This window comes from Apaloderma vittatum, unplaced genomic scaffold (assembly GCF_000703405.1).
Source record: "Apaloderma vittatum isolate BGI_N311 unplaced genomic scaffold, ASM70340v1 scaffold18760, whole genome shotgun sequence".
NCBI lineage: Eukaryota > Metazoa > Chordata > Aves > Trogoniformes > Trogonidae > Apaloderma > Apaloderma vittatum.
In genome coordinates, this window is record NW_009695234.1 from 24,200 (window position 1) to 35,581 (window position 11,382).

Here is an 11,382-nt window from a genome sequence, read left to right on the forward strand (position 1 = left end):
CTCTGAGGAGGAAGGAGCAGCAGAGGCAACACATGGCACCAGCTGACCACAACTCCCATTCCCCATACCCCTGTGCTGCATAGGGAGAGGAGACAGAGAATTTTGGAGTAAATTTCATCCCAGGAAGAAGGAAGGCATGGGGGAAAGGTGTTTTTAAGATTTGGTTTTATTTCTCATTATCCTACTCTGATTTGATTGGTAATAAACTGATTTCCCCACATCGAGCCTGTTTTGCCCATAACAGTAATTGCCAAGTGATCTTCTGTCTTTATCTTGACCCATGAGCCTTTCTTTGTATTTTCTGTCCCCTGTCCAGTTGAGGAAGTGAGAGATAGAGCAGTTTTGGGAGCACCTGGTTTCCAGCCAGGGTCAACCTACCACACAGACACACCCAGCAAGCTTGGTCCTAGCCTGGGTGAAGCTTTGCATTCCTTCACATTCTGGGTTGTGGAAAGAGTTGTTCAAACCAGGCTCATAGCAACCTTTTAGATGTTGCACTCAGAGTTATGTAAAATATTTTCCCTGCTTTGGTAGTTGGCAAACTTTGTTTTATAAGACAAATGGAATTTATTAATGCAAAATATTTATCAAGTCTTTGCACATTTTTTTTTCCAAGAGAGTAGAGAAGTTGACCAGGAGTCTTTCATCTTTGTTGGCTTCTGAATGTTAAAAATGCAGCTGATTTAGGGCAAGACCACAAGCCAGAGTCTCTCTTATTTCCATGCAATCCTTTTTCTGCAATTAATGGCAAGTTCTCCCTTTGAGAAAGGTACCACCTTCCTTCAGTGATGGCAGGGAATGCTCCTGAAACGTATTCTCCATGGCTTAAGTGATCTTCATCCTACAGATGAACAATGAAGATAAAAGACAGTGTGCATCAGCTCTTCGCAGATGGGCAAACCAAGAAGATTTCCATGCCTCAAGGACCTCACATCATCCAGGAGGGTGCATGTAAGCTAAGAACACACCAAAAAAAAAAAAAGGAAGTAGTGAGAAAGGGGAGGACAGTACATTGGCCAAATGAAGTAGCCTGATCCCTACATACAACCACTCTGATCACTGATTTCCACGCTTTGGAAACCAAAAAAGCAATGCAATTAGTAGCTCTACCACCACGTCTAATGTCTTGGATTCTCCAACTGAGCAACATGAAATGACTTAGCAGTGCTTATGATCCATGCTGTAAAAACCATCACTGTCTTAAGCTGCTAAGCACTGATTCAGTAATAATAATAATCCAAACTCAAGCTCCTGGCAATGGCCAGGCAGCTGATAGGCTCAGATTACAGATCAGTTTCTCTAGGCTTCCATGCCTGTCCAATTGTTTATCATCTTCTATCTTTTCCTTTGACTATTTTCTTCTTCATTTTGATAGGTACCACCACAGTCATTACCTGAGGCCTTTAAGGACTATAACAGCATACACAACATTTTTGTCAGAGGTGGACATACTCTGGAATAAACACCTCTGCTTGCTGCAGGAAGTTGCATTTATTTCTTTCTAATTCTTCATTCACAGAGAAAAATACATCTTAAGCTGATAAAGGTTAAAAATTAGTTGTTTAATGCCTAGATTATTTATTTGTTCACCTTCTTCCCTTGCTTAACTTGGGTCTAGTCTGCCTTTAAGGGTTTTTTTAAATGTTCCTTTTACAGATTTGCCTTTTAATCTCAAATCCAATCCATTACAGTAAAAACAGTTTCAAATCCAACAGCTTGAAAGGAAACAGGCATGACTAATAGGGACCAAGATCCTATCTTCAGGCAATCAGTTTGGCCTCACAGCTGGTATATTGGAGACAGTCTTGCTTTGCATCAAAACTTCTCCCTTCAAAGGTGAGGCCCAGTGGTAGGTCACGACTTGGAAGAACCATATTCAGTGAAAAAGGCAAGTGTCCTCTTGGTCCACCAATTAGCACCTCCCATGAAATAATATTTGTTTGGAGGATTCAGGTCCTCTCTCCACACTTTCAAAGAACTGGAGCCATTCCAGAACTGCCTGAAGGGGAGAGCAAAGCAGTGACTTGCAGGACATTTGTCTCAGGGTGGGCAAGGGCTGCAGAATAAAATGTTCCTCTTACAATATGAGATTTGATCAAAGACATGGAGAGGGTTCACAGAGCAAATTCCTGAAACCAAACTGATGAATTATAAATAAATATTCCCTGTTGTGGACAGAGGTGTCTTTGGAAAAGCTCACTGAATCAAGGCTGAAAATATTCTGGTTTGGTGAAGAAAATACAAAGAAGTCATCATTAAAAGGAGAGCTACCAGGTCCAGGAGGGGCAGTTCTCCTCCACACTCCAGGTTAATGGGCCCGTGTCACAGGAATGGGCCAGAGTCACAATACTGCAAGCAGAGAGTCTGAACAAGAAATACATTAGTGGAAAAGTGGGAGGTCATGACTTGGCTTGGACTGTCCTTCCAGTTGTCTCAAGTTATATCCTCTTCTGTGCAGAGGTGTGCCCTTGGCTCTCCACCCTTCTGCTCATCCCAGGCTGTAATGTGGGGAACCCAGGCTCTGTGGCCCCACACCTCCTCTGCAGCAGCTTCCCTGCATCACCTGCTGAGCTCTTTCCATGAAGAGCAGGTAGGACTCTGAGCACGGGGGCAGAATTCTAACATTCCAATTCAAGCACAAACACTTGCTCCCAAGGTGTGGCCATCAGTCAGGGGATCGAAGGCCTGGAGACTACGTTGGAAGCAAAGGCCAGGGAATCTTTTATAGAATTCACATTTTAAAAGTGCAGCCCAAAGCCTCAGATGGTGTAACTTGCTGTATTGTGCTTGTAATTGCACAAAAGTGGGAAACCCAGGCCAGCTCTCCATCTGCTGCCACGGGGACAGGGGGCAGCCGTGATCATGTACACCACAGCAGAGCTGGTGAGGGCAGTTCCAGCCCCTTTTGCCTCCTGAGAAATCAGGTGGAGGTGTGCTACCAGCAAAGCCCCAAACACGCACCCCCATGGGGCTGCCTGTGCTCTTCCCCTGGCTGCGCTCCGGGAAGCTCCAGCACTTTCCCACAAGCACACTGCTCACGCTCTGGGTCAGGAGAGGAGTAAAGAGAGGACAAGAGAAAAAACAAGAGACAGGCAAAGGTCAAAAAAAAGCCATCCCTTTGGCTCTCAAAATGCTTATGCAAGACTGTCTCTGGTGTAGCTTAAGGGAGGTTTGCAGCCTGACGTATCAGTGCATGCCAGAGTCCTGGGAGAAGGTTTATTTTAGGGAGACATCGGGTTTTCAGTGATGCTGTGCTGGCTTCTGCCCCCTTGCTTTGCTTTGGCAGTTTCAAATGCCAGAGTGGTGCTACCCTTTGCCTGGAGATGAAGAAGAAAAGCAGCTCAGGCCTGAAGCTTTGCTCTGCAGGTCTGTGGGTCCCTGCCTGGCTGCAGGCACCAGCTCCAGGGCTGCTTCTACACCAGCATAAGACCTGAGCAGGAAACAAAAGGGGAGCACGACAGCCTCATTCACTTGCTAATAGGCTACTGAATAAAAGACATCAAATCTATATTGCCATGCAAGGATACAGTCCAACTTGCTAAAACCAGGGGAAAAGCAAGACAGGGCAAGGGAGGAGAGGAAGCAGATTAAGTTTTCCAGAAACACCCCAAAATTCACACTTTCAACTCAACAGGAGTCCCGGGAGGCTGAGCAGGGCAGTGACACCAAAACCTTCAACACTGAACAAGCACTTTTTTCAGCTTTGGTTAGAAAAGTCATTTCTTACAGAGCTGCCATAGTTCATATGATTAGAGCAACAGCGTACAGAAAGGAGAAGGGGTTGAGATTTTTTGGGGGAAGGAAGGTGGAAAAAAAAAAAAAGCACTGGGAAAGCCACACCAATGAGCTTGTTAACATTTGAAGAGACTGCTTGGCGTGATTCCTTACACAGATTCCTGCCAAGAATTTGCAAGAGGAAAGTATATTTAGCAATCCAAGGCATGCCAAAGCCTTGTCAAGAGAAAAAAAAAAAAACATTTTGAATATGTGGAATAGCAATTAGACATTTTCTAAGCAGCCATTTTCAAAATGCATCCAGGCATCTAATAAGGGCACCTGAGGCATATCCACAACTCCGCCACACTCCATGCCTCAAAAGACACCCGCTAAGGATCAAATACTCGGAGGAAGGATATGTTACCGATGGCAACTGCCCACTTCCAGAGCGCTGGGGCCAATCTCAAGCAGGTGATTCTCTGCCACCCTGAGCCACTGGCAATACACAGTCTCATGTCACTGCATATCACTTTGTGGCAGTCTTTAAGGAATCAGTTCTCCAAGAAAAGCTGTGAGCCACGCTGCATAGCTGGGAAGCAGAGAAGTGTTGCCTGCTCACTTCTCGCACAGGAGCTGGACCACCAGCTCTGTAGTTTCACCAAGTGGAGCTGCTGAACGTCCAGGTGAGATGAGGAACAGGTGAAAGCTAAGACAATATGTAAAATCAGATGGCAACTTGCAGCTCGTTGAAATGTCATTCACATCATACCCAACTCTGGCCAATTCTCTCCTTGTAGGTCTGAGCTGCAAAGCTACAATAAACTTCTTCACTAAAGCTCTTTTCTTTCTAACGAGAGATATAGAAAAATGTAAAAAAAGGATAGGGTATATCTGTTCCAGGAAGGTGACTCACCTGCATTGGTAAACTCTTGTTTCTGAAGTGCCATTAGAAATCTCCCTGGGATGCAGCATGGAGAAAGAGGCATGAGGAGGCTCAGGAATGCAACCCTTGACAGTGCACGAGGATGAAGGCAGCTGATGATATAGTAAGGCCAATACATTTACTGTTCATGAAAGTTGGAAATCGCACTGGGATATGCTCCTTAACACATGGAGCCCATCACTTATAGCTGTCAGGCGATATTACAGTCAAACCCTTAAGAAAGATAAGAAGCCAAAAAGGAGTACCTGCACAGGGGCTGAGTTTACACCACCTCTAAGTCAGGACACACCAGTCCTGTGAAGGGATAACCAGTGCCTGTGACTGAGGTTTCTCATCCATATGAGTCCTAAGACCCAACAGTCTTTAATATGTGGCATAATACAAATACAAATGGTGCCCCCAAGGCTTAGCATCATGATCTCCTACAGACCAAACAGGCTGTCAGTGAGCAGAAGGGAGCAGGAAGTGCAAATGGGGTAAAGCCAAAGCAATTGTTTTCTTTTGAAAACAAATAAATGCTTAACATAGAAATCAGAATGAGGGCAGTTGCCCTGAGCTCTTTCAGTTTTTGGGTTCCAAGTTCTTTTGCAGTCCTGAAACACCTTCAGGCATCTGAAATACCACTTTGATTACAGCCACCATCCCCTTGAGTTATATCCTCGATCCTGAAAAAAAATTGCACAGGACTCAGGGATTGCTCTGAGAAAGAGGTCCCCTACTCACTTGCTCTTCAAAAGTAACCTAGATCAACCAGCCTGCTGAGCCACATCTACAGAACACTCAATCAGATTCAAAGTCTCTGCTTCCATCAAATCCTCCTCCAACTCCCATAGCCACAGCAATTCACTAGATACAGCCATAAGCTCACACCCTCAGACAGGTGCCAGCACTTTGCTCTGCTTCTGCAGCATCTCACATAACTCTAGACAAGTTCCTGACTAACGCTCAACAACAAGCATACTGAAAGCACTAATTCAAATTGCTAAGAAATCCTGTTTTCACCCTAGACTCCCAGAGGAAACAACAGATTTTGAGGATCACCTGGCCAAATCACATAGTTGTCAATACAACAAATTATCCTAGGATATACGCAGGGTTTGGACAGAGCAGCAATGCAAATTCAGCTCTGTTAGAGGTGACAAGTGACCACGAACACCCTCCATCTCCAACCTCCCCACTTCCATTTCTGCTTCCTGATCTCTTTTGGCACAGACCTCTGTTTCAGTCTAAAACCGCTGTTTTAAGGGGGCAGCATGAAACGCCGAGCTAAGAAGCTACAGCAGGTGCAGAGGTGAGCAGAGAGCCCTTCTCCCGGAGGGGAAGGGAAGCCGGAGAAGCAGCCGAGCCTTGCAGCACCGAGCAGCAGAGCGGCAGTGTCGCCCGCTGGCCGTTCGCAGCATTGCCAGCTGCCGGCGCTCTGATTGCAGCATCCTCCCCTCTTCCCTGCCCTCTCCACCTTCCTCCCTCCCGTCACTTCAGGGAAAAGTGCGGAATCGGCAGCCCTGAAGGTTCCCCAGCCTCTGCAAATATTAATCCTAAAGGTAATTAATAAGTTTCTCGGCAGGAATAGAAGTCACCTTAAACAAGATTCCTTTGCAATCATCCTGGGATATCAACACAACGAAACACACCCTCTGCACCTGTTTGATGAATGGCTCCTTCATAGCAGTTGAGTGGACTTTAACGAGAAATGTGTACTTTAATTATGACCTCTGCATTAATGAAGAAAGCATTGAGGTGCACAGTAATACCTCAGTACCTGGAACTGGGAGGGGAAAAGGACGGAGCACGCCTAGTCAAGAATAGAAGGGGATTTGCAGAACACCACGGTCCTGCCAGCAGAGGCAGGAAGAGCCGGTGACACACACCTACCTCACGTCACTGCCAGCTACAAGCCTTCCAGACAGCAGTAAATCTCAAGTTGCCAGCAGCTCACCAGCTTAACACTTGTGTCTGGTTTTAGCAGCTCAAGAACTTCAGAAGAGAGAAGGACATCTTAAACCAGGGGACACCTGTAGCTGTTCCAAGGGCTGAGCAGTACTTTTTACCTGCAGATCACCGAGGCACAGCAGTGACTTTCCTGTGGCAGAGGAGTCACATCCAAAGCCCCTGTATCACTGCAGATCCTTGTGAAGTTTTGCTCTAGCAGGAACACCTCATGCAGGAGGTGCTGGAACCCTTCTGCAGCTTCACCGAGAAAGAGCGTTTCTCCGTCCCACCCTCAAGCCCAGCACCCAGTTAGCTGGGCTGCTATTCCCAAGCTGTCAGGCCTCTCCTCTGCCTCAGCTGGCTGCATGGCATCTCCTTGTAGAAACGGAGACCTCCACGGGGCAACCCAAGCCCCTTCTACAGGCAGAGCTGCAACCCACATCATGAAAGAAACCACCCCCTAAGCACAAGTGTTTTACCAGCAAAGGCTTTTGCACCATGAATTAGCAAGCAAAGTCATCAGTGCTTACATGGTTTCATCAAAATTTCCCAGGAAAAGGGCTCACACGAAGACACCTTTAGCATAATGGAAGATGTCTTTATTTTGATGCAATTCAACTCTTTCATCCTGCACCACAGGCAGAACAAGGTGTGTCAACAGAGGAACGCGCAGTGATCGCTCTGCCAGAAAGCACAGTCCCCCAGGAGGTGACAGGAGGGATATGCAGGTTGGTACAAATGTTGGAGACAATACCAACACATGAATTCACTTTCGCATGGGAAATTAATAAAAACCTAAGAGACAAGTTCAAGGACACTGCTGTCAAACTTTTGAGCCACAGATTTTTTGCAGCTTAGGAAAAGGTTCCTACGTAAGTTCAGTTCTGAATCTACCTTTCAAAGATGTCAGGCTCATTAATGACATTATTGCCACAGCTCATCACCACCCAAATCCATTTAAAGCCTAAGTGGGAGCAGAAGAGCGAGCAACTAATACGCTACCTGCTAACTATTTTTCCTCCAACAGCTGTGAAGGTTACTACCAAGACTCATGGGTTTTGACCTGCATTGTTAAGGACAGGAGAGGTGCTGCAGTCACTGAAACACAGAGACAAAAAACATACTTCAACCCCAATCCAAACTCACCTGGACAGACCATAAGAGAATGTTCCAGCATCTTAAGCTTGACAGTCTAAAGGGATGATTTGGAGGCAATTATTAACTAAATCAGCAGCTTTTCCTCCAAGACTAAGCGTCCCAGAACTTGGCTCAACATGAACATTTATTGTTGAAACTCAGTAGACTGGGCAAACTAAACAAAGACATGGGAGCCAACTATCAGACCCAGGAAGAGCAAGCCATACAGTGTTCAGGTGGACTAAGCTCGATATCTAAAAACAACAGAACATGTTACGGACTGCAGTCAGCAATCGTCTGCAGCTAGTGCTGGATGATCAGCAGCACCCATCAGCACCAGAGGGCAATAACTGCTGTTACCGTGCCCATCTCCCACCAAGCCAGTCATGATGCTCTTCTTCTACCCTATTTTTCTGTCCTACACCAACCCCATGGCCCTCCCTCCAAGGCAAATGGGAAGAGGCGGAGTGAAGTCTGCCATGCTCTTTGCTCCTCCCATTACATCTGTCCATTCCTCCACTTGTGGAGCTCCTCAAGGCACAGACCAAAGGATGTACACCAAGACGAGTCAGGCTTCTTCAAGCTATTTAAGCTTTCTTCAGGTAAAAGTGGTTTTTTATGGCTTCACCAGTACCAAGAGACAGCTACTGGAGAGCACTACTGTCTCCGCAGCAGTATCTATACATACAGTAGAGCAAGACAGAAAGGACTTTTTGTAGAAAGAGGAACATAATTCCACTCCATTATCACCTTTTTTATTGTTAAAAGGACAGATCCTGACAGTGAGGAAAAAAGGGATGTTTCACAAGGAGAACGGGAAGCAGCTTCTACTGGTCTTTCAACTCCTTCAGCCTTCTGATCGCAGATTTCACTGTCACTGCAGAGGTGGTGCTGGAAGAAGAAGCAGAGTCATTTGCACCTGGCACTACAACAACCCATGCCAGCGCTGGTTTTTTTCAGAAAGCACTAATCATGTCAAATAGTTATTGTCTGATTGCACTGTCAACAGGGGGCTGTTCCACTTTGATTTTCACAACAACAGAGCGTAAGCCTTTGTCTCCATAAGGAGAGGCAACTTCACAAGCCACATCTCAGCCCAAATTATCCAGTCATGCATCAACTACACACAGAAGTGTGTGGGCTCAGATCCCTAGGGACTGCTCAGTGTGGGGCAAGTATCTTCTACCAGAACTGCGGGGGAAAGAAAAGGGCACCATCACAGTAAGGATTAATGATTCAATGCTTTTAAAATAAAAGCAAAACGTGGAAATTATTTTGTCTTGAATTAAACCTGGTTTCACCTATTTTATCTCTATCTCTAAACTGAAAAGGCTAGGGTAGTAACCGCAAAAAAAAGTGCTGCTCAGGCACTGAGAGAAGAGGTAAGAGTTCTCTTACACAATTATGATTTTTAACAAAAAAAAGTGCTGCTCAGGCACTGAAAGAAGAAGTAAGAGTTCTCTTACACAATTATGATTTTTATACAGTCAAAACAAATCAAGGAAGGACAAATAATCCCCAGGTCAAAGGTGTATTTTACGAGAAACTGTCGAATTTCTTTTTTAGAAGTTTAGGTCAGAGGGACATCTGTCAGATGTCAGCAACATAGACAATTCCACCCCGAGAGGGCTGGACGAACCAGCCATTCTCTCCGCTCCTCTTCTTCCAACATCACTAAAAAAACTGGCCCAAGCGTAACACCTCATACAAGCCACAACTGCAGTTCACATTTCCACTAAGAGGGCTGGATGAACCAGCCATTCACTCCGCTCCTCTTCTTCCAACATCACCAAAAAAACTGGCCCAAGCGGAACACCTCACACAAGCCACAACTGCAGTTCACATTTCCACTAAGAAATGCTACCACAGCTACACAACAGAAACTGGAAAGAACAGCAATTTAGTCCAACTTGAGCCATTCCAATCAAATTCTAACAATGCAAAAAAAGCCCCACACATCTTTAACTCGAGATAGACCTACTTAGTGGTTAATAGATTAAAGTTTGAAAAAATTAAAATAAAAAGCTGTATGATGTCTCAGCTATACAAGAATAAATGCTGACAGGAGTTTCTTCATTTCCTTACTTGTAAGTCCAGGCACCACCAGCAACTGTCTTCATGCAGGATCCACAGTGCCAGATACCCACAGCCTTCCTCTTCATTTTGGTCTGTAATGAAAGAAAAATAAATAGAAAAAAAATTAATGCCCTCTCCATTAGCTGAAAAAGCCAAACAAACTTCAGGCAAGAACTTCAGCATCATACCACAACATTTCTTACAAGTCTAGTTAAGACAGGAAAGGATCAGGGACTATTTTTATTCAGGTTCTTCAGAACAGGCAAAATCCTTTTGAAACACTTTTTTTCATTCAGAAACAAAGTGGGACATTTCTAAGCGCATCATCAAAAATTCATGTCTTTTTGAAGGAGAAAAATAGTAAAGGAGTTAACACTGGTCAAAATAACTGGTATTCTCAGCAGGTTGGATGACCAACATCACACTGCTCCTATCAGCGCTCCCCGGACATCCCAAGACTGCTCTAAATTCCCTTTGTACAGCTCCTACAGAGCGAGTGGTGGGTCCCAAACTCCTTCCACCTGGGCAAATCTCCATCACCGCACAGAGACAACAAAGGGTTTGTCTGGAGCTACACTGGATTTAGACAGCTCTGCAAATGGGGTTATCAACATTCTCACTCCACATGAAACAATATATAAAAAACAAGCACCCTCAAACAGATGGGAATCTTAAATTTCCAGCCACTTAAAGACATCTACTTTATAGATATCAATAAAAATGATCCGGGTAAAGCACAAGCTGATGGGGGACTCAGACTGTCAAAAACCAGATTTAAAAGGAAAATTTGATTATCTAAGTCAGCAGGTAAGATTAATTACTGGAAAATTCTTCTCCATCCAGAATGTTACTGCTCAGAAATATAAGCAACTGCAATCAAAAGTTTTATGTGGGAAAAGCAAGCTCTCTTCCACCTCCAGGTAAACTGTAAAGCTACTGAGGGGAATAAAAAGCAAGACCAAGTCATGCCTTAATTATCAAGATAATGTGTGCATTGTTTTACTTCTCTTGGGTCTTTTTATTACATATGGAAGACGTACAGTACGGCAACATTTCTCACTGTTTTGTGTAACAAAATATAATTTATGTCTGTTTTCATTTAACTGCCACTAAACATGCATATGAAATGTCTACTAATTATTTTATAAGGGACTCTGACAGCAGTCTAAAGCTCACAATAAACTAACTGCTGTCTCAAAATTAGACAAGTTATCTCTTCAGTAGAAAAATTACCAGAGTATCAAATTGCATTGCCGGCATCACTAACAGAGTTATTTTTAAAAGCCTTTTTAGGGAAGGCGGTCTCTCACCTTGCCACAGAAGGAGCAGGTATACTTGGCATGCTGGCTAATTTCAATCTTCTTCACCATTTTCCTCAGGGACGCACCATAACGGGTACCGTATTTACCCACAATCCCAACCTTCTTGGTGCGTTTCGCCTGTTGGGGAGACAAACCAGGATAAGCTTCAGCTTTACTGCGACCGCCACCTCAGCTGCTGACATGACAGACGGGCCCTCAGCCACCCAAAAGCCAAGTCCTTCCCCGGGGCCTGCCCGCTCTCACACGGAACGCTGCAGC

The 11,382-nt window shown here is 44.9% G+C and overlaps 1 protein-coding gene across 1 annotated transcript; it reads right to left on the minus strand.

Moving 5' to 3' along the window:
* Positions 1-8,459: 8,459 nt before the first annotated feature.
* On the minus strand, positions 8,460-11,241 carry RPL37A (ribosomal protein L37a; the record flags this gene model as incomplete). The annotated part of the gene is made up of 3 exons (XM_009870669.1): positions 8,460-8,617; positions 9,812-9,894; positions 11,113-11,241. Coding segments are annotated over 3 exons (276 nt in total), but the record flags the coding sequence as incomplete, so codon positions are not given.
* Positions 11,242-11,382: the final 141 nt, after the last annotated feature.